This window comes from Crotalus tigris, unplaced genomic scaffold, assembly GCF_016545835.1.
Source record: "Crotalus tigris isolate CLP2741 ecotype Arizona unplaced genomic scaffold, ASM1654583v1 scf7180000019496.3020429, whole genome shotgun sequence".
Lineage (NCBI taxonomy): Eukaryota > Metazoa > Chordata > Lepidosauria > Squamata > Viperidae > Crotalus > Crotalus tigris.
Genome location: NW_024097566.1, coordinates 550,980 through 573,924, shown reverse-complemented (window position 1 = coordinate 573,924; position 22,945 = coordinate 550,980). Strand labels below are relative to the sequence as shown.

Below are 22,945 nucleotides of genomic sequence, written 5' to 3'. Positions count from 1 at the left end.
AAATGCTTCCTTAAAGATATGATTTGAAACTATTTCACCAAATCAAAAAATAATTCCCTCCTCTATACTGCCATTCTTATGATAATTTTTACTATACATTAATGTTAACATTAATTTGTCATATATTCTGAGGGATATCAGAATTTGAATCTGATTGTTTACTCAGAGGACATTAAATACAAAACAAGTTTTTGTTTTAAAGGAACATATATATTAAACAAGGATACACAACACAATTTTTATGTTATTGTAACTTACTTGTCTCTACCATCATAACAGGATGCAAACTAATTTGTGCTCCTTCAGGACTCTGGGCTGACAATAAAAATTTGTAAGAATGACCTGGGTCCAAGTTGAAAATGTTTGTGTGTGTTGAATTTAGAGTAAAAAAATTGGTATACCATTCTGAGTGTTCAGAATAGTACTTAACATTAAGTTGAAAATCTGAATTCAGCCAACCATTCAAACTGCTCCAAAAAAAGGCTGCTTCATTTGTACCGACATCCTGTACTTTAAACGTGAAGTTTTCAGGAACTGGAGATACTGCAAAAAAAATCAAATTTTAAATTAAAAATACCAATTTTCAATAAGCAGGGGGTTTTTTGCTTTAAAGAATAAATTTTAATAAAAAAATTTAAACTTGAAAAAATAATTACATTCATATTTGCAAATATATGGCAAAGAGATATAGCAGAAAAATCCTATGAAGAGATAATCTGCGACAAATGGATTTCTCTGGAAAGCATAACAATCGGTTTCATTTTCTGGTATCAGTGACAGAGAAGAAAATTCAGATTCTCCAAGATATGGGGAGTCATCAGTCCACGTGAGATGTCCTTCTTCCTAAAAGAAACAAGATTATTGATTTTGTTAAATTACTAAATTGTTTTCTTCAATATACTTCATACATTTTAAGTAATAATTAATTTAAATTAATCATTATTTTGTTATAATTGTTAATATGTGTGTAAATTATACTTTTATAATAATATTGCTGAAAATTAAGATATGTGTCTGTGTCTGTATGTGTGTGTGTATGTGTGTGTATTACTATTCAAAATCTGTAGCAGGAAGTCAAAAAATCAATATCAGACCTACAGCTTGTTAAGAATTAATATGCTGACCTTAATATCATTAAGTCCTGTCCATATCAGGTTTAGCTGGTTGAATGACTGAAGATAAGAAGTTATAAAGGCATATTCTCCTTTGTTTCTAATATCAACAAGATGTGCCCCAGCTGAAAACAATCCACACTGATGTTGTGCCATATTCCAAGGTTTGCTGTCTGTATGAACTTTATAACAACTCTGTTTGAAAGCTGTCCAACCATCTGAACACAAACCTAATAAGGAATATTTAATGACATGCTATTGTAAATAAACTCATATGAATGATAAAATAAAATTTAAAAATTTAAAAAAGCCATATTTCAAATAAGTTAAAAAGTGGAATGAGTAGACTTTTTCATCCATTAAATTCATAAATTCATTATGCATATCCGAAATGACTGCATTGCTTCCTATGTAATAATCAATGCTGCATTCACATATTATTTCCTATACTTAGTCCACAGATGATACTATAGATATAATGAATGTAAAAATTGTGTGTGTGTATGTAAGCATATATTTCAGTGTAATTCTGAAATTTTTGAAACAATCAAAATCTTTCAGTAAATAAACTATCAGAGTTCAGAGTTAAGTAAGATAATTCATATTTTTATCGCTATTGCTACAAAAACAATTTAATGAAAATGTGAATACTATTATGTATAACTTCTTTAATTGGAACAAACTGCAATAAGTAGTATATTTTCATTATAATTCATAATTCACTAAAGTTATATATTGTTACTCTCACTAAATAGCAGAAGACCTGCCTCCTATTTCAATAGGAATTTACATCTGGAAATTTAGCGAAGTGTTGTAATGCAATGAATTGGGACATGTTTCACTATTATGTTCACTAGTTATATTTACTCCCTACATTTCTTTAAAAGAACTTAAAAAAAAAATAAAGCTTACATGTTATGTATCAGACAATGGTCATGGTTTAATGCAGAACTACAGTATATTGATATTCACAGAAAAAAGTGACAATAAGACATTAATTACAATACTGACCTGTTTCAATTTCAAACTCCAGTATTTGATATACATTAATAAATTCTAAGTCAAGTTGCTTAAACTGAAGAGAAAATGTGTATAGTGTTGCAGGTCTCAGATCAGTCCATTCATAAAATCGTTCTTGATTTTTAAGTATACAAGAAACATTATTATGGAAAATTCCTATGGAAAAATCATGAACCAGCATGTTCCAATTAAACAATACACTAGTACTTGTCACATGAGTTTTGACACTACTTTCCGGAATTCCATCTATAATAGACATAGAGAAAATCAATTTCTATATTAGATTATTTACATTAAGATAAATTATTTTGAAACAGGCTTATAAATGGACACCCTGGACAATGGCAAGATAGAAATGTGGTCAATAAATAAACTGAAAATTATTTCAGTTCAGCACAACTGTATTTATGTGTCTGTTTGCATTTTATACAGTATGTAAAACAATCTACTAAAATTGAAAAAGTGAAAAGCTCATTTTCAAAAATGCAGACATGTTAAATTCTTTGCTCCAAATAGTAATGTGTGTGAAACAATCTGATACTAATGGCAGCTAAGGGGAACTACTATCTTTGAATAAACATTATGACAAGCATCCATTCTGAAAAATAAATTTTACAAATGATATACAGTTCAGTTCCCATCTGATTTAGATAGGTCCAGTTCAGAATGTAACATTAATTCAAATCAAATATTTGAACTAAATTAATTCAGTTTGGAGAGTAAGTTTGATTAAGTTATTCTAACTGAACAACTCAATTTAGTTATTTATTTATTTTATTTTATGCAGTTATTTTATTTAATGCAGTTTAAAGGTGCTCAATGTAACTGAGCAGCTTAGACAGTAAGAACAAGTACATACAGATCCAGAAGGCATTTTTTTATAATAAAGCAAGCATACTATAAGACCTTGATCACTACCCTGCCCTAAAGCCTGGGAGAGTAGCCAAGTTTTCAGCAACTTTCCAAATGTCATCAGGGTGTTTGCTATATGAATGTTGCAGGCACTGCAACGAAAAAGCATACTTCTCATGGTTGACACTGTTTAATGGAAGAAACACGAAGCATAGCCACCTTGCCCAGTCTTACTAAACCAGGCAGAAACAATTGTTTGTTCAAAGCAGACTTCAAATAAACAGTCCACATGCCTTGAAAAGTTTTATAGGTGATAACCAGCCCTTGGCATTGCACCTGGAACCAGTAATGGCATTTATAGCACATCACAGCATATCCATCACTGCCACATCATCACCTCTTAGAACAGTGATAGTTTCTGAGTGGTCTTTAAAGGGAGCCCCATAATCCATTCATGACAATCATGTTTTTTGTGAGATGGCTGCCATATAAATAAGATAAACAAACAAATAAATAAAGTGACAAAGTGTGAATTATTCTCTGAAAGTTCATGATCAATATTAATGCAAAAAAAAATTGTCAATTATATGAATCAGAATTAAACATCACCCCTAAACCTGTGCTGTATAAAACTACCAAAAAGCAACTGAAACAGAAATGTAAAATTTTGATCAACAAAATGCCAACATGGTAATAAGTAATATTTGCATCACATTATGTTTTCGTATTAATTTTAATACAAATTTAATGTGGGGGAAGTTTATATGGAGTACAGGTAGTCCTTGACATACAACCACAACTGAGCCCAAAATTACTGTTGCTAAGTGAGAGAGTTGTTAAGTGAATTTTGTCCCGTTTTATGATCTTTCTTGCCACAGTTGTTAAGTGAATCACTCCAATTGTTACAGTAAGTTAGTTACATGATAGTTAAGTGAATCTGGCTTCCCCATGGACTTTGCTTGTCAGAAGGTTGCAAAAGGTGATCACATGACACTGCAGCCGTCATAAATATGAACCAGTTGCCAAGTGTCTGAATTTTAATCATGTGACTATAGGGATGCCACGATGGTCGTAAGTGTGAAAAACTGTCATAAAACATTTTTTTCAATGCTGTTGTAACTTCGAATGGTCATTAAATGAACTGGTATAAGTTGAGGATTATCTGCATATGTTGTCCTACTTACATATTGTAAATGATTTCACATATAGAACTTTTCCACTTTTTACTGATTGGATCATCATATCATATTTCTTGCCTTCTTCAAGCAGAACTGTAACTTTCTGTACTTTTACTTGAATTGCAGAAATGCTTTTCATATTCTATAATTTTAAAAAAAATTACTTTAAAAACTAATACCTAAGGCTGAAATCATAAACAAACATTTGAACAAAATGTGATTTACATTTCAGTACTTACAGCTATGTTTTTGTATGAATTAGAGCCCTTTGTATATTTATCAAGATTGCCAACTTAACATAATATCTGGACTAATAATCCACAAAGTTATAATGAGCTCTGCAGAGCCTGCTTTACAAAAATATTTCAATTGCTTTACTTTGTGATTGCTTAAGAATAAAATCAAGAAATAACTACCAGAAAAGTAGCAATTAAAGAACCAAGCATTAGCTTTTCAATAGTTCATGAAATGTAATCATAATTCCCAGCCCCAAAAACCCTGTTTATATGTGCCATTGTTTACCATTAAACAAATATACCTGTTTTATGATTTAATGCTTATTACCCATTTTACTTATCAATACTATTATCAATGTCAATATTATCAATATTATTAAATAGTAATAAATGTAATATATTTATAAATTATAAGCATTCTACACAATGTTTTTAACACATTTGCTGCCAAGGAAAAGAACAGCACTAAAGATATACAACAATGAAAAGTTTGGCTTACTTTTTGAGCAAAGTCATCTGGAATGTGATATGTTATAATATAAAAATCTGGATGCTGATCTTCTGGAAATTTTGACCATTGCAAGGAAACAGCTCTAGAAGGTTTCTTCACTTTATCACACTTCAGGTTGCTGGTTATCTTTAGTAAAAGATAAAAGTCAGGTGGAGATATTTCAAAACATGAATATTAAAGCATTCCAATATTGTTACTATATATAATTCTAAATATCATTTAGTAATGACATCAGAGTTAACATTTGTTTGGTTCAGTCTATGATGCAGTTCATATCATGAAGATCATCATTAAATGTTGGCCTTTATACTCTGGCTTGGATTTTTAAAAACCCTGAATGTCTAGATATTAATATTCATTACAGATGGCAGAATATCTTGAGAACATTGCTTTCCAGCATTTCACAATATCATCCTTGATTAAAGGATCAAGAAACATGAGACAGTGTTTTGGTACCCAAAGCATTGATGAGAAATGGAGGCTACATAAATCCCCAGTACTAAATCAGCATTGCCGCTACTAGAAAAAGTTGTGATTTAAGTGAAAAGAAGTGTATATCCAGAGTTCAGTTAACTATATGAAGAGTAAACAAGTATATTCCTACCCCTAATTACACATTGTCCAAATAAATGTTTAAGTGTTGAAATGGCAATAAAAGATCTTATCCAGTCATGCTATATGCTGTGTCTGTATATTATGTTCCTAAAAAGAATACCAAACACCAGACGATATCTGTTCTTACCTGAAATACATATTGGATCACAATTAAAAAGCACATTGTCTTGTCCATAGTGTGGTTCAGCCTCAGATTTTAAAATGAGTCAAACTTCTAATTGAATGAGTTCCAATTAAATTATGAAGCCAATCTTGTAAAAAGAAAGAAATAAAATAATAAAATCTACTTGATTTTTAAAATACATTATTCTCTACTCACATCTTTTAGAAAACGTGCATGTATTCAGTTTTCACGTTAGATCTTTTTTCAGTATATGATCATGTTCCATTAATACAGGTAGTCCTCAACTTACAACCATAATTGAGCCCAAAATTTTGGTTAAGTGAGATATTTGATAAGTGAGTTTTGCCCATGTTACGACCTTTCTTGCCACAGTTGTTAAGTAAATAACTGCACTTGACAAGTTAGTAACCTGGTTGTTAAGTGAATCTGGCTTCCCCATTGTCTTTGCTTGTCAAAAGGTCACAAAAGGTGATCACATGACCTGGAACACAGCAATGGTTGTAAGTATGAACCAGCTGCCAAGTATCTGAAATTTTATCACATGATCACGGGGATGCTGCAAAGGTTGTAACTGTGAAAAACAGTCATAAGTCACTTTCATATCCAAACGAAACATACAACTGCAATAATTTGAGCAAAGTAATATAATAGCTTTTTGGTGATGCATATGATTATACAGAATATACATACATATACATATGCATACAAAGAGTTTAATTATTGATAAAGTATTTGTAATGTTTTATATCTAGCACATCTAATTATTTCTTTTTACATTTAAAATTGTAACATAGGAACAAATAGTAATGTATACCTATTTAAAATACAAGCAATATTGTACATAATTCATGGGGGATGCGATAGCAAAGCAGCTTAATGATGCTGGACCTGCCTGTCAGAAATGGCCATTTGAGTCTGGCTCCATGAGACAGAGTGAGCTCCTACTGCTCAATCCTTAGCTCCTGCCCATCCAGAAGTTCAAAAGCATGCAATATTGCAAGTAGATAAATGGGTACCACTTAGGTGAGAAAAATCTAGCTGTGTTCATATGTGCGGAGAGCAGAAGCTGCCGCTGGACCTGGCTGGAAGTGAGATATCGCAACATGAGGCAAGGCAAGACCAGTGGAGGAGCCCAGAAGAGCCAGCAACCCAAGTGCTGCTAGCTAATTGGTGTAAAGCTCGTTTGCTCCCTGCAGTGTACCAAGGGTAGGCATGCAAACACCAAACAGAATGAACTAGCAATCTAGGACTGCATTGTGTCAAGCAAGTGTAGATTTCCATGACGCTGTATGCCATGTGCTAAATAAATAAATGTACATTATTCTTTCTGTGGGATGTGGTGGAAGGAAGAGATTTATACTCTATATAGCAATATAATGGAACAAAGGAAAATAGGAGAAGGAAGGTGTGTTGAATATGTTTGCTGCCTTAAAATATTTGTAAAAATAATAAAGATGGGATACAAAATAAAAAAAAAAAAATACAGAGGTCAGAAGAAGGATATTGCAGACACTCAACCAGTATCATTAAAGGAATGTTGTGTGGCATGACCAGTTTGCACTCTGAGGAACAGCTACTGTAAGTACTTTGGAAGTCATGGAAGCTGAAATCTAAGAACTGCTATTGTATCCACTCTAGTATATCCATTCTAGGAGGTGCCATCATCTAAAGCCTGAATTGGATGCCATTCTTTTAGTTCTATAGACTCTGTTATTCCTAATTGTAATCAACACATCAGCTACTGAATCCTAAAATGTGGTTATTACTATGTGAAGAAGGAATGAGCTGAGTGACAAGGGATAGTTCATTTGGGAGTTCTAGCCTGCAAGGAGCAGCAACCTCTTACTACTGTGAACCCACAGTGAGTGACAACTATGTCTAGAAGGGATTAAGCTGCCTGAAGAAAACCCATGGCAAGAAAGTCAAGTTTGTTGGAAACAACATTTAGACAATCTGTTTTGGGTCTTTTTTCCAGAAACCTTGAATAAATGGCTTCTTTAGGTGCCTTGATCCTTTTCTGGGTCTCAAAATCACCCAGTGAGTTTCTATGAGGGAAAGCAGTCTTGAACTTTGGATTTCCCTTACCACCCTGTCTTGATTAGGTGAGTTTCCTACAAGCTGAATTTGAGGGCTGTTAATTTTATGTTGATGGAACAATAATGCAAACAAGATTGCCATTGCCTTCATCCAGGAGGGCTTTTCCCAGTTAGTCTATAGCCCTGAAGTTTCTTGGTGATTGCCTATCATTTCTGACTTCATTCAGTTTTTCAGAAATCAACCAAAGTTACCTAGATGGGTAATACAAAAACACACATTAATCTGAATAATCAGACAGCAGACAAGACAGATGACACCTATTTCATCATTAGATGTTTCTATGCACATGATGGAACATAGAGTTCATGGATTCCTTTTTGCCAGAATTATTCACCAAATGTGCCCAACCTCGATCGCTATAATTCTTAACCCAGAAACCATCCTCTTTTCAAAGCCACGAGGTTCTCAGTTATTCAAAGGAAATTAGACTGAACGTCTGAAGCGAAGATCAGCCAGGCAGGTCGCATGGGGAAGAAAATACGGTTCAGCATAGCCAAAATACGGTTTGTACAAGACCTCATTCCTCTTCTGTACAGCGTGAGAAGCCAAGCGCCTCCAAAAGAGCTTGCTCTGCCCACCTGCGGAAGACCTTGCTGCCGAATCAAGCGTTCGCGCTCTGTCACTTGGTTTGGCTCACCAAGTGTTTCCAAAAGAGCGCGGCAATTTCCTTCCGACAAACCTCGCCCAGCGCCAGTAGGTTCTCGGCCGCCTCTCGCGCGCAAAACCCACCTGCTGCTCGCCGAGGAAAGAGGGAGACAGCCTGCGAGCACCTCCGGATCCCCTGCAGGAGTGACGCGCCGTTTTCCCTGCTGCCTTTACTTCCCCCAGTCCAGCTCCTTTTAACCACCTCACCATCCCGCTGAGTGGACTGAGGGACGCCTCGAAGTAAACGGGAGGGCTGACCTGACTGAACGAAAGAGGTCTGAGGGAGGAGTGGATTCCTCCACCGGTGACAGATGGTCCGCCTGCCTTCCAGCAGGAACGTTTTTGGTGGCATTGATACAGTCATCCCCACCATCGGAAGTGCAGAACTTTCTTGGGAAAACACAACTTTTTTTTATTTCATGCATCAGATTCATATGGCATTTCAGTAATAGCAATGAATATTATCCTCATTCATTTTACTGTCTTACTTGCTGAAAACTCTGTACAACTAATATTTAAAGGATCAAGAGCCACGTAGATGGCTAGTGGACTTAGGATACCATAGTTAGGAAAATTGCATTCAATTGGTTATCTTCAAAGGGACCCTAGAGTAATTGGGGTCAAATTGGATAATTTTGAGGATTTTGAAATTTGTTAAAGGCTTGGAGTTAAATGTATGGGTTTTGCAAGTAAAGTCAGCTAAAGATCACAGAAATGGGTCAGCATTCAGTTAAGAAAAGGATTCCTAGATTAAACTACTACACAATAGTATTGGAAAAATATTTTAAATATTTTAAAACAGTATGAATAACAGAATCATAAAAGAGTTTTGTTGGGTTTTTTTTTTAGGGAAATGGGGATTAAACAGACTTATTCAAAATGAATATAAATCAAAGTAAATATATATTGTCATCTATTTTATAAATAATCCTAACAGATTTTAAAATAGGTTGATTACACCTTATTTATCTATTTGTTGTATGGCACCTTCATATAGAAAATTGTGTTTGTAGGGTAGGAAATTACATTTTATTGTGTATATAAACTAGGTATTTTGCCTTCAAGCCTAAGTGAATTAGATAATTATTCAGTCATTTTTAATAATGAAATCTTGTCCAAAGCTACTTAAATGTTACTAAGTTTGAAATGTTTGTTTTAGGACTGCTGTTTAAAATCTTCAAGTGCATTTTCCCATACCCTGTTTCCAATTACACCACTTGTTTAAAGAAAGATAAACATTTTCCCTATTCACTCTCGGCTATTGTGGAGCTAAAATACACCTCTGACATATATTTGCTTGTCATCTAGTGACAACCTCTCTAGAGCAAAAATGCACTATATTTGCAGCTCTCAGCTTTGCATGAAGCTTTCATCAATATTAAAGGCAGTTTTACATGATCAGCAGAAAAGCCCCTTTTACAGGCTGAGTAAACATCTTTGTTTGGAACAGCATATTTCATTTTAATTAAATGGATACTCCCCTAAGTGAAAATATTTTCATTTCATAATCTGTTTCTAGTAATTGATCACAAAATAAAGTGAGGTACCAAACTACATTTTAATACATATGTAGTTTTTCTAATAAAATTTTATTTAGGAGGACCATTTTAAAGAGAAAAGCAGATGAAGGAAGGCACATATGTTTAATTTGCCTTTCATTTTCCTCTGAAGTATAAATAAACAAATGCTTGGTATCTCTACTGATTTGGAAAATGAAAATGAGCAATGGGATTAAGCATTAATCACCTCTCTACCTTATCTCTTCCATTTTCCCTTTATTATATAATTGGAGCACATCTGGGAACTTCATTATTCATACTTTCATGTAACTTGTAATCTTCTCCTAGAACAGTGGTTCTCAACATTTCTAATGCTGCGACCCCATAATACAGTTCCCCATGTTGTGGTGACCCCCAACCACTTATACATCACCGGGTGCCAGGGGCGTGGCCGAGTGGGTGTGGCCACCAAGTGGGTGTGGCCACCAAGTGGGCGTGGCAAGAAAAACAGCCCTGGCCACCATTAATGCTGTGCCGCCGCTGCATGTATTTTAATGCATGTTTATCCTGCCTTTAAATGTGGGACCAAAATTTACAGAAAGTTAGTAAATAATAAATAAGAACAGGCTGCTTTCATTTGAACCATAGATTATAGTGGGGACCTGGAGGGATTTTCTTTCACTGAAGATGAAAGAAAGTATATGAAAGAGAGGGAATAAAAAGCAAAGCAGAAAGGAATAAGAAGAGTGAGAAATGGCATGGTTTCGTGGATCAGAAATAAACAAAACAATTAAATCAGTTTTAAGAGAATAAATGGCAACAAATAGAAGATTCAAACTAGTTTTAAGGGAATAAAAGGAAATAAATGGAAGTATTAAACCACTTTAAACAATAAATGGAAGAATCAAAGCAGTTTATAAGCAGTTTATGAAGGGGAAGGGATGGAGATGGAGATGGAAGGAAGGAAGGAAGATTGAAGGGGAAAGGAAGGAGATGGAGAACGAAGGAGATTGAAGGGGGAAGGAAGGAAGGAAGGAAGATTGAAGGGGAAAGGAAGGAGATGGAGAAGGAAGGAGATTGAAAGGGAAGGAAGGAAGAGAGAGATTGAAGGGGAAGGAAGGAAGGAAGGAAGACTGAAGGGGAAAGGAAGGAGATGGAGAAGGAAGGAGATTGAAGGGGAAGGAAGGAAGGAAGGAGAGAGAGATTGAAGGGGAAGGGATGAAGATGGAAGGAAGGAAGGAAGATTGAAGGGGAAAGGAAGGCAATGGAGAAGGAAGGAGACTGAGGGGGGAAGGAAGGAAGGAAGGAAGGAAGGAAGGAAGGAAGGAAGGAAGGAAGGAAGGAAGGAAGGAAGGAAGGAAGGAAGGAAGGAGAGGGAGATTGAAGGGGAAGGAATGGAGTTGGAGATGGAAGGAAGGAAGGAAGATTGAAGGGGAAAGGAAGGAGATGGAGAAGGAAGAGATTGAAGGGGGGAGGCGCTGCCAAGGACGCAGGAAGGAGATGGAGAAGGAAGGAAATTGAAGGGGAAGGAAGGAGAGAGAGATTGAAGGGGAAGGTATGGAGATGGAAGGAAGGAAGGAAGGAAGATTGAAGGAGAGTCTATTCTATTGGCTTTCGAAAGCCAATAAATTCTATTGGCTTTTGAACACCAATAGAATAGAGTCTCTTGAATAGAGTCTATTCTATTGGCTTTCAAAAGCCAATAGAATAAGAGGGAGTAGCACAGCTAAAGAAAAGGGAGAAAAATGATGGACAGCCTTGTTTGGCGACCCGCGTGAAATGGTCGTTCGACCCCAAATGGGGTCGCGACCCATAGGTTGAGAACCGCTGCCCTAGAACTTAACAAATGATTTGTCATGGTTCCAACAGATGAAACTCTTCAAAGAACTTTGAGGCATTGTTTACCTTAAAGAATCTTTATTCGATCAGCATAACATCGGCACATACATAAGCAAAGCCAAAATCTGGATTCCCCTCCTCTTAGCACATAGTATCAAACACAATTCCGTCCTCTAATTAACAGTCATAAATCACATTCTCCAATTAGTTTGAAATGTAGGCTTTCCCTCCTTTATTCCAACCCATTTCTTATCATCTCTTATTTCAAAAGCCCTGAGTTCACACACAATTACAATATTGTTATGTCTAACTAACTCCCATCACATTCCTCCTCCTCCCCCAGTATATCTAATTCTAAGAGTAAAGCATAAGAAAGAAAAAGGCTGCATCTCCATATGTTGTCAAAGCAAGAACATCCAATGTGAGCAGCATTGACATGATTTGTTAAAAGGCTGTATATAAAATGACTTTCTAAAGGGTTTTTCATGAATGTTCCTTTTACCTTTCCAATAAAAGTCTTAGTTATTAAAAGAGTTTCCAATGGCAACAATATACAATAACACTCAATTCCTTTTAAAAAATATTTATTTATATAAGTATTTTATGTATTACAAATATTGTAACACATAATCAAGTGTTTAAAAGAGATATTGGAAATACCATGAACAATTGCACAAAATATACATTAGTCTATTATAGTTAACCTTCTACACAACATGTGCTTTCTAAAAAAACTTGCAGCTTTTTCATGCATTTTCCTCTTAAGGAGTGCATACAGCATTTCAAATTACACTTTAATCCAGGCAAAGTATAGAAACTATCATTTACTTTTGCATAAATTCTTGTAAATATAAAATAATGTCAAAATGCTTTATAAGAAATTACCACATGCAGTCATAGTAATAAAAAGTACGCTAGAAAAGGCTAGAACCAGAAAAATAAGAAATAGGTTATGGATTTCAAAATTTTAATAAAACATCACAAATATTACAATGCAGAATGGGATTCTTGAGGAACAATTAATGATGTCAGTGGAAGCTGATAAACTGCAAAGTTTTTATATAACCCCAGAACTAGGCACGTGTTAGGTAGTTAATGTTGGCTAATTACATAGATGAGATCAGAAGGCGTATAGCACTTAGAAGAACTGCAATGTCTGGCATGAATAACATCTGGAAGAGTAAAGAGATCACCCTCACAACCAATGCAGATTAGTTAATACAATAATTTTTCTGATTGCTATTTATGACTGCAAAACTTGGCAGATAGGAGAAGGGTGGACGCCTTTGAACTATGGTGCTGGAGGCAACTATTACACATACTATGGACTGCAAAAATAACAAACAACCTCACCTAAAATATCACTTGAAGTCAAGATCTCCAAACAGAGGTTGTCATACTTTGGTCATGTCATGCAAACTGACTCACTTGAAAAATCTGTCATGCTGGGAGTGATCAGCAGAAAAATGAGAAGGGGCCATCTTAGTATCTGTTGGCTCAACACCATAAAGAATGACTCTGGGATGACCATGGCACATCTAAATGAGGTGATGCAAGATAGAGAGATATAAAGAATGCTGATCCATAGAGTGGCTGAGGGTCGGACACAATTGAATGGCTGATGATGGTGAATTACATAAATATTTCACATGTCTGAATAGAAGTATATTACTGTAAAGTGAATTAAGTCTTCCATATGTGTCAAAAATTAATATGCCCCCTTTTTACATATCCATATTTAAATTGAGAAAATATTAATCTGATCATAGGAAAGAACAAAATCTTGGTTTGTATGCAATCATAAAATTTTTAATTCCACTGGCATGAACAGTCCGTAGGTTCCTGCATGACATACAGAATTTCAGTGCCATTTCCAGAGCAGTAAAGTGGCACTGTTAGAGTCTGAACTCCATTTTCACAGCAGCATTTGCAGAACCTTAAATGGCTATCAATGTTGACATTAAAAATTGTAGCAGAGGGGCATTTCCCATCACAAGAAGCCACACTTATCTGTTGGAGACAGGAAGGAGAAGGATATCATTGATAGTTTCAAATTTTATCATTTAATTTATTGAAAGCTTCAATCATTAATCTATTTTAAAAATCTGGAAATTCATCATCTTGCTGAATCTTTTGTGTGTTCAGGTCTCCTGCAATAGGCTCATGGTCTATTCACTATCAGCCAATTTACTTCCTCTGCCAATTTCCTTTTTATGATAGCTTTGCCATTTAGTTCTGAAAACAAGAACATTTGTGCACCATTATGAAACACATGCAAATATTACTTTAATATATGTATCAGTGTGCTGCCTAAATGCATCCATGCCTGACATGGAAGGAAAAAAAGCAATAAATAACAGGACATCTCCAGTTTAAGGCAGCAAGCTTAATATTCCTGCATACCCATATTCATGAACATGTTAGATGAGGTAATATGCTCAAACAAATACTTATTCTTGTACATGCATATCCCTCCTTATGGAAAATGGTGTCCCTCTTGGTACTATTAGACTCTTAGTGGTATCCAGTATTATCTACCATTAAACCATTCAGGGGTATCCATAAGGATTTGAAGTAGGGAAGATACTATTTAATGATGATTATGCTCTTACTTGAGTAGGTGGTTCTAGTCTATGATGTTTGGGGCAGATGAATTTGAACCCATGGAACCCCTAAGATGAGTCCTCCAAAGCCCAGACTTCTTCCCTTGCTATTTAACATTTAGATTAAAGCTATGGAAGATATCACCCACTGATCTGGGTGTAATGTTGATAACATGTTGATGACTCCTGGTTTCTGCATCACCATCCAAGAGATACTGAATAACAGAAAAGAATTGTAGTTGGAAGGGACTTTGGAGGTCTTCCAGTCCAACCCCCTGCTCAGGCAGGAAATCCTATACCATTTTAAACAAATGGTTGTCCACTCTCTTCTTAAAAACTTCCAGTGTTGGAATATTCACAACTTCTGGAAGCAAATTGTTCCACTGATTAATTGTTCTGTCAGGAAATTTCTCCTTAGTTCTAGCTTGTTTCTCTCTTTGATTAGTTTCCATTCATTGCTTCTTGTCCTGCCTTCAGGTGATCTGGAGAATAGCTTGACTTCCTCTTCTTTGTGGCAGCCCCTGAGATATTGGAACATTGCTATCATGTCATCCATAGTCCTTATTTTCATTAAACTAGACATACCCAATTCCAGCAACCGTTCCTTTTATGTTTTAGCCTCCAGTCCCCTGATCATCTTTGTTGGTCTTTTCTGCACTCTTTCTAGAGTCTCAACATCTTTTTTACATCATGGGGACCAAAACTGGAGACAATATTTCAAGTGTGATCTTACCAAAGCATTATAAAGTGGTAATAACACTTCAGATGATCTTGATTCTGTCCCTCTGTTAATGCAGCCTACCACTGTGTTGGCTTTTTTGGCAACTGCAGCACACTGCTGGCTCATATTTAATTGATTGCCCATTAGGATTCCAAGACTCCAAACAGTTATTACTATTTATTTATTTATTTATTTATTTATTTATTTATTTTATGAGACTTATATACCGCTTTAAGTGCGAGCACTCTCTAAGCGGTGTACACCAGTAAACAATGTATATATATATATTTACATTGCCCCCAACAATCTGGGTCCTCATTTTACCTACCTCGGAAGGATGGAAGGCTGAGTCAACCTTGAGCCGGTGAGATTTGAACCGCTGACCTGCTGAACACAGTCAGCTAAAGTGGCCTGCAGTACTGCACTCTAACTGCTGCGCCACCTTGAGCCAGAGTTACTACTATTGAGCCGACCTCAGGCCCTGATCTCCAATAGGCTGAACTACTGTGACACACATAGTCCTGCCTTTGGAGATAACTTAGAGATTACACTGGTGTAAATACAACAACTTGATTATTGGCAGAACAAGTCCCCTCAATATTAATTCAACTCAATTCTTACTTGGGTTATCAGTTGGCTTTGGTATCCAAATTAGAGAACTTGTCATTGCCTAATTAGGAGAGGCAATTCTATTTTGCACTAGTCATCTGGTTTGAGATGTCTCCAAATGGATGAAGACAGCATTTAAATAATGTTAGGGTAAAAGCAATTAAACTGCAAATTCTTCGTATGAGTAGGAGGATATTACTAGGAAGAAAGGTTTTCCAGATGTCAAAATAGTAACAGGACTTGCATGTATGTTTACCACACTAATTACAAGCATGCTTTAGCAGTTGATATGCTCTAAGGCTGAGAGAAAGTGACTAGAGACAATGGTAAACTAAATTTCATTTTGATGTGTGCCGTTGTGCCCAAAGTAAAAAAAATGACAATAAAGGTTATCTTATCATCTTATCTTATCTTATCTTATCTTATCTTATCTTATCTTATCTTAACCACTTCTGAAAAACCTTGCCAACAAAACTGCAGGAACTTGTTCAGGCAGTTTCCAAGACTCAAACAGGATTGAATGGAAGAAAAAAAAAGTGCTCCGATATATGACGTATTTCCCAAATTAGGCATTTATACTTACAGGACTTTGGCTTATGCAGTCTTCTTTTCTTACTGTAGTTCTAACAATTATTTTCTGGCAAATCCTTTCCTCTCTTTTACCTGATAAAGCATAAAATATGAAGATAATAACCAAGACATTTTAACTACATCTTTAGTTACAGCTCTTTTGCTTTGTGTCATTATCTGAACATGCACTGAGGTGTCTAATCCTCCACCCATAATCAGTTTGTGAAGCTTTGTTTTGTTCGTAATAGGAGAATATCTCATAGTTGTTTATGCACATCCATTTATACTTCAAGTTATTTTCCTATTCCCTTCCTAAACACCTAGACATGAAGGCTGTACAGCAACTGGATTTAAAATAGGTTGAACAAGCATATTCAATAAGTGTTAAGAAGGTTATAGACAAATCAAAATGTGTATAAAAGTTAAGAGTATGGAGTGCTTAGTATTGGCAGTTCTGTCACTATCTCATTTATCTGGTTCCCTTGGGCAGCTAATTTAGAATTTCTATCAGATCTCTGAATGCTGGAGGATTTCCAAGAGATGCAGTCTTTTTGTGTGACACATCACACATGGTCATCAAAAAAACCTACTATTAAGTAATAGCATAGCCAATGGGAAGAAAGTATTTGCAGAAAATATTCTGCAATCTGAATTAGACTGCATCCAAAATTATAGCAAGCATAATGTGCAAAGGCAGAATGCTTTCCAGTTTCATTGCACAGACAACATAACACAACATTAAAACTTGCCTATTATCCCTAGTTTCCTATTTCTTCAATTCAATTTCAATTCAGCTGTAATATTATTACAAGTATAATTAATAGTCTCCTTCATTGTTATAATTCATCACTCAGGGTCCTTTTTGTAAAATAATCCCATCATACTGTAGAAAATTAAGAAGGGCATTCTGATTTTCAAGCTCCATTTCTAGAAAGATAGATTGGCTTATTTGATGCAGCTTTTAGACTGCTATTACTAATATCTTCTTTGGGTAGATTTCCCCGATGTATTATAACGTATGTATTCTATTATAATGTATGTATTCAATATTGGTTAAGATTTGCTTCTAAATGTTATATTATTTTATGAATTGATTGTAAGCTACTTTGAACATTGGAGAACAATTCAATCAATAGAGGGAAAACAACAGCAGAAATTTAACATCTCCATAAAATGAGTGTTGCACACATCTACTAGAACTATATTTTTTGCTCCTTTTCTGGCCATGTTTAATGCTTGTATTATATCCACAGAAATGTTTATAAAATCAGATTCATAAAGCTTATCTTTAGATAGCACTAGTTTTACCATGGAATAATATATATACATATATTGTTATAATTATAGAGTCAATCAACACTTCTCTGGATCACTATCTAATGTAGTATATCTACGTATATCAACATTTAAAAACAAAAACAAAATACATTTATTAAAAATAGTAATACCTGGTTCACAATTAATACTATCAGTAGAGACTACAGGGCTAATGGCAAAGGGTAATACACCCCGTCCAGAACCTGGCAGAATTATTGGGAATATAAGTTTCTTGTAATACGCAAAAACATTTTTACATAAATAGCATTACATTAATTCTTACACTGCCAACTGCTAATGTTTTTTATGGAAGCTGTTCTTTTTTATAAAAAGAAATAAGTATTCTTATTTTTCTAAATTAATTATTTCCCTGTGTTTTAATATCCATGTGGATAATAAGATCATTATATTTACATGTGAAAAAAGAAACCTGGAACATGATTTGGCAAGGTAAGAATTAAACATATGAACTCACTCAGCATGCATATAATCATTCACCTTTTCAAATAAAGATTATTCATTACCATTAAAACCCAATTTTAAACTGTACTTGTTGCTCACTTATACTCCTTAACCGTTAAAAGTACATGCTTTTAGTTTGTTCTAAAAAAACTCTATTAGTATATAAAACAGCATTTAATGTTGTCTTTTTTAAAGAAACAGTTCTGAAGATAACAATTAAAGCCTAAATATTTGGTTAAGGTAAAAATTGTTTTAGAAAACAGTAAAGAAAAATTCTTCTACCCACCAAGGGCTGGCTTTTACATGATTTACTTCATTTATATAAAAATATTGATGGGGAGAGAGATAGTTATGGTCTTCATGAGACGTTTGTTATTAACCTTCAAATATCAATTTAGTGACATAATTACCAATATTTTCCTTGTCATTGTACTACTCACAATAGCAACTTTTTTTAGGTAAAGGAATTTCTAGATTTAAGATGTGATGTGAAGAAAGAGATACTTTCAAATTATTGTGTGTGTGTGTGTGTGTGTGTGTGTGTAGCAGGTTCCAGAATATTCTGGAAAAAATGGAGAGACATACAGCGTTTGCAGATTTCTTCTTCTCCCTGACATTATACCACTGGGCAGTACCATTTAATGACAATGCAGAGTGCAAGAGAACATTTAGCAAAATATGAAAGATGATAAAGGAATTATTTGTGGTATTTCCTTGATGAGCTATCTTTTTCCATAAGTGTTCCATCAGAGCCAGTGTAGTACATGACGTATCAAAGCTTTTTCTCCATTGCCGGCAATGGGGTGGGCGCGGTTTTAGGATGATGCATGGGCCAGCAGTTTGACACCCCTGAATTAGAGGAAGGATCCAAAGATAAGAGCTCTTTTTTGCAGCAAGAGTTTATTTTGTTCTTTTCCTCCACACAATCCCTTAGAATGACTCCTGATCTTGGCATTAAATCAATGTTTCTTAACCTTAGCAATTCTAAGATACATGGATTTCAACTCCCAGAATTCCTCAGTCAGTATAGCTGGTTGGGGAAATTTGGAGTTGAAGTCCACACATCTTAAAATTGCTAAAGTTGAAAAACACTGCTTTAGATGTTGGGTAAGTTCTGTAATATGTGGGTATGAATTTATGGAATTCAGAGTCTCTTTGTACAGCCTTTTTGAATCCCAGAGACATACAAAGAGAGCTACACAATAGAGACTTCTCAGCATGTTTTAAAAAGTACTAGAGACAGGTATTCTAGAAGATACTAGATACACATACCACTGATTGACAAGATATCACCCTGATTTGTTGAGCTGCAACATGAAGGATTTCCCAAAGAATAAAAGTAAAAGATATAAAGGATACTTGTTTGAAAAAAACATTTTTTGAAGTGCTAGCAGTTATCAAAATGCAGCTATCTTTTTCTTTGTTTGTGCTTCTTATTCAGGTGTATTTGATCCTGGTTTCTTTATTGAATTTTCAAGTAAGGCTAGGAGAAGGTAACTCTTTTGCTGGCAATATTGTATTATGAACAAAAAAAACAACAACTCATTATAGAACATGTTTCTTCCAATTCAAGTAGAAAATTCCAGCTTTAGCAGGAATCCAAAGAACCATCCTGGGTTAGATGGACTTTTACTATCTCTAATAAAATATCCAAATTCCACCATTGTGAAAAGTAATCATGCTTACATTTAAATTCTCATTTAAACTGAGGCTTTGAGAAGTCAGGTTATCAGAAAATAATCCTTGATATATTTTTTTGAGTGGAATATTTATCATTATCCTGAATGTGAAAATTTATGACCTTTTAGAGCTGGCCAATATGTTTTACAGTACAGTTACTGAAATTCCAGTATTCAAAAAAATAATACATTTTCACATTTAATGTTTTATCTAATGTTTCAAAAGTACAATTATTCCTTTTTATATAAGTGTTTTATATAATTTTCTCATGTAATCTTCTTATGATTGTATTTAACGTATTTCCGTAGAACATAGATCAGTAACCACTATCATCTGTGTTTTTTTTTGCATTGACCAACCTAAAAAAAATATTCATATTTTCCCATTTTCTTATAATTATATGTGGATTAACAAACTAAAGAAAAATCCTATTAATAAATTGGATAACCTTTGTTTTCTAAAGATATTCAAAACAGTTTTAGCCATATCTCTATTATTTTGGGGAAACTGGTTATATACCAGAAAGAAAAGGTTAAAAATTTTAATTTTAATATCACCATGTTAGCAGCCATATAAAGCCAGGCTTGACAATTACTTTTGTTAAGGACTGGACACATATGACATGATTCAGAGACAGCATGCTATTTTGTTTTCATATGTCTCCTTAAATAGGTTAAGAATGCACAGAGCTGTCCAAACCCAAAGCCATACCAACATGGAACTAGCACACAATATAGCTGTCTTCACTTACAGGTCTTGCAGCAGCCATTGTGATAGGTCTGCACAGAGCCTCCATTCTAGGAAAATTAAAAAGGAATATTTCAAAAAAGACTGTGCTCAAAGAAACATTTTGAGATATACTGATATACTAAAAATTAGTTATGCAGCCAAAAATCCTGGAGAAAAAGTGAAAAGTAGTGGCTGCCACTATACATAACAACCTACTTTGAAGCCTCTCAAATACAGGTAGTCTTCAATTTACAACAGTTCATTTAGTGGCCGTTCAAAGTTACAGCGGCACGGAAAAAAGTGACATGACCATTTCTCACAGTTATAACTTTCCAGCATCCCCATGATAATGTGATCAAAATTCAGATACTTGGCAACTGGTTCATATGTGTGACCTTTGCTGTGTCCCAAGGTCATGTGATCACCTTTTGCGACCTTCTGGCGAGCAAAGTCAATGGGGAAGCCAGACTCACTTAACAACCAGGTTACTAATTTATCAACTGCAGTGATTCACTTAACAACTGTGGCAAGAAAGGTCATAAAATGGGGCAAAATTCACTTAAATTTCTCACTTAACAACAGAAATTTTGGGCTCAATTGTGATCGTAAGAGGACTGCCTGTATTGCCTCAATACATTTATTTAGAACTCATTAAAACTATGTAACATAGGTGTCAACGCTGCTAATATTGAATATTCTTTCTTTGACAATATATGCAGTTGCAGTGAAAGGGGAGGAGAATATAAGGAAAGCCCCGGGGAAAAGAAACAGAAATGAATCTTTGCCCTCCAAGTTAATTGGAAGATGTGACTCATGACCCCAAAATAGGGGAGGGGAAATGCCTGGAATGTTATGTGCAAAGGAAGGGAAATTCAGATCTTAGCAATTCCACCATGCTGTGCTGATATCTCTGTAATACTAATAAAGGCTTTTTAGGCTAAAAAAATGCCTGAAAGTTCTTTGAAGTGTTTCGTTAATCAGACACATGACAATAGGATTGAGTTGATTCTTCTCCACTATACCTTTACTTTTGAAGAAGAATTGGCAGCATTTTTCATTAAATCAAACAAATCAAAACAATACAAAAACTGAATCAATTGATTATAAAATAATTTTGGATCAGTTTTTATATTAAAATTTCATTTTTTTTATTTGTGGATGAGATTTGCATTATAATTACAATTTAATTAATGCAACAGCATTATTTGCACTATACAAGGTGTGTGTCATGTATGTATTTCACTTTGAGAGCGGGCAACTAAATTTCATTTTTGATGTGTGCCATTGTGCCCACAGTAAAAAAATGACAATAAAGGTTATCTTATCTTATACAAATGACTGACCTAGCATAATCTGAAAGCAACTCAGCAAATGCAAGACTGAATTAAGGTAAAGTACATAGTACTCTGATTAATTGCAAGATATATAAATTTGCTAGATGATAGTTTACAGAGTTGGTAGTTTAAATGAGTGCAAACTTCTAAACAGCAATTTCATGGGCAAACCTAGTTTTCTCTAATAATCTGCATTCAGAAGTACTATTTAGCTACCATATCTAAGGTTGCAGTCATATTTATCTTATGAATCTGATCAATTGCATTTGTTTTTAAGGACAGGGACTGCAACACTTTTGCTGATTCAGAGTAAATTCCAATGAATTTTATGAGATCTATATCTTTATATATCTATAGCATAACATTGTGAGACACAAAGTCAACAATATATTTTCTATAAATGTCAGACAATGTGTAGGCGTTTGGAGAAATATATGTGAGAAATATATGTCAGAATCAAAGACTAGACAGTACATTGCTAAAATGATTATGAAAAAGGGAAGACAGAATCAAGTTTAATCCCTGAAGCTCTCATATATATCCCTTTGGAGGTAATATGGGTTAATCGGAAAGAATACTAGATTTCAAAGTATTATCTGTATGCAGGTATAATTTGGAGGAAAAAATTAAGACAGTAAAAGCAGTTTTATATATTTTTATAATATTAAACACACTTGATACTAAGTTCCCAATAAATTAAACATATGTGAATAAGGAATATTTTTATGTATAAAGTACAAACCTTTACACATTCAGTCTCATTAAAGGGTGGGCAAAACACACTGGAGCCAAGTACCACTGTCTCCACACCAATCTTTGCACATTCATATTTAATGCAGTTTGAGTCCCATGTGCTTCCTTCCTATTAAATAAAAGATATGGAGTGGGGAAAAGGAAGGAAAGGGGAAACTAGCTATAACATAGCAAAAATAATGATTGAGTCATATGTTAAGACAACTTTCCAAACCTTAATGGCCTCAGGTATGACCATAGCTGGGTAGTACTGTAATTTTAGTTTAATGAATAATAAAATCTGTTGAACAGTCAATGTTTACTGAGAACATCATAACAATGGCTTAATCCAGTAATAGGAGCCAGTTTGGTGTAGTGATTAAGGTATTAGTCTAGAAACCAGGAGACCTTGAGTTCAATCCTGCCTTAGGCCCAAAGCCAGCTGGGTGACTTTAGGCCG

At 34.7% G+C, this 22,945-nt stretch overlaps 1 protein-coding gene across 1 annotated transcript in view; it reads right to left on the bottom strand.

The window, feature by feature from the left end:
- Positions 1-12,295: 12,295 nt before the first annotated feature.
- OTOGL (otogelin like) overlaps positions 12,296-22,945 on the bottom strand; it is a 111,013-nt gene continuing 100,363 nt past the window's right edge. The window contains exons 54-57 of the mRNA XM_039362937.1: positions 22,496-22,615; positions 20,442-20,487; positions 16,245-16,324; positions 12,296-13,738 (exon numbers count right to left, since the gene is read on the bottom strand). Coding sequence (XP_039218871.1) covers positions 13,538-13,738; positions 16,245-16,324; positions 20,442-20,487; positions 22,496-22,615 — 447 coding nt within the window. The 3' untranslated portion in view covers positions 12,296-13,537. The remainder of the gene's footprint in view (positions 13,739-16,244; positions 16,325-20,441; positions 20,488-22,495; positions 22,616-22,945) is intronic.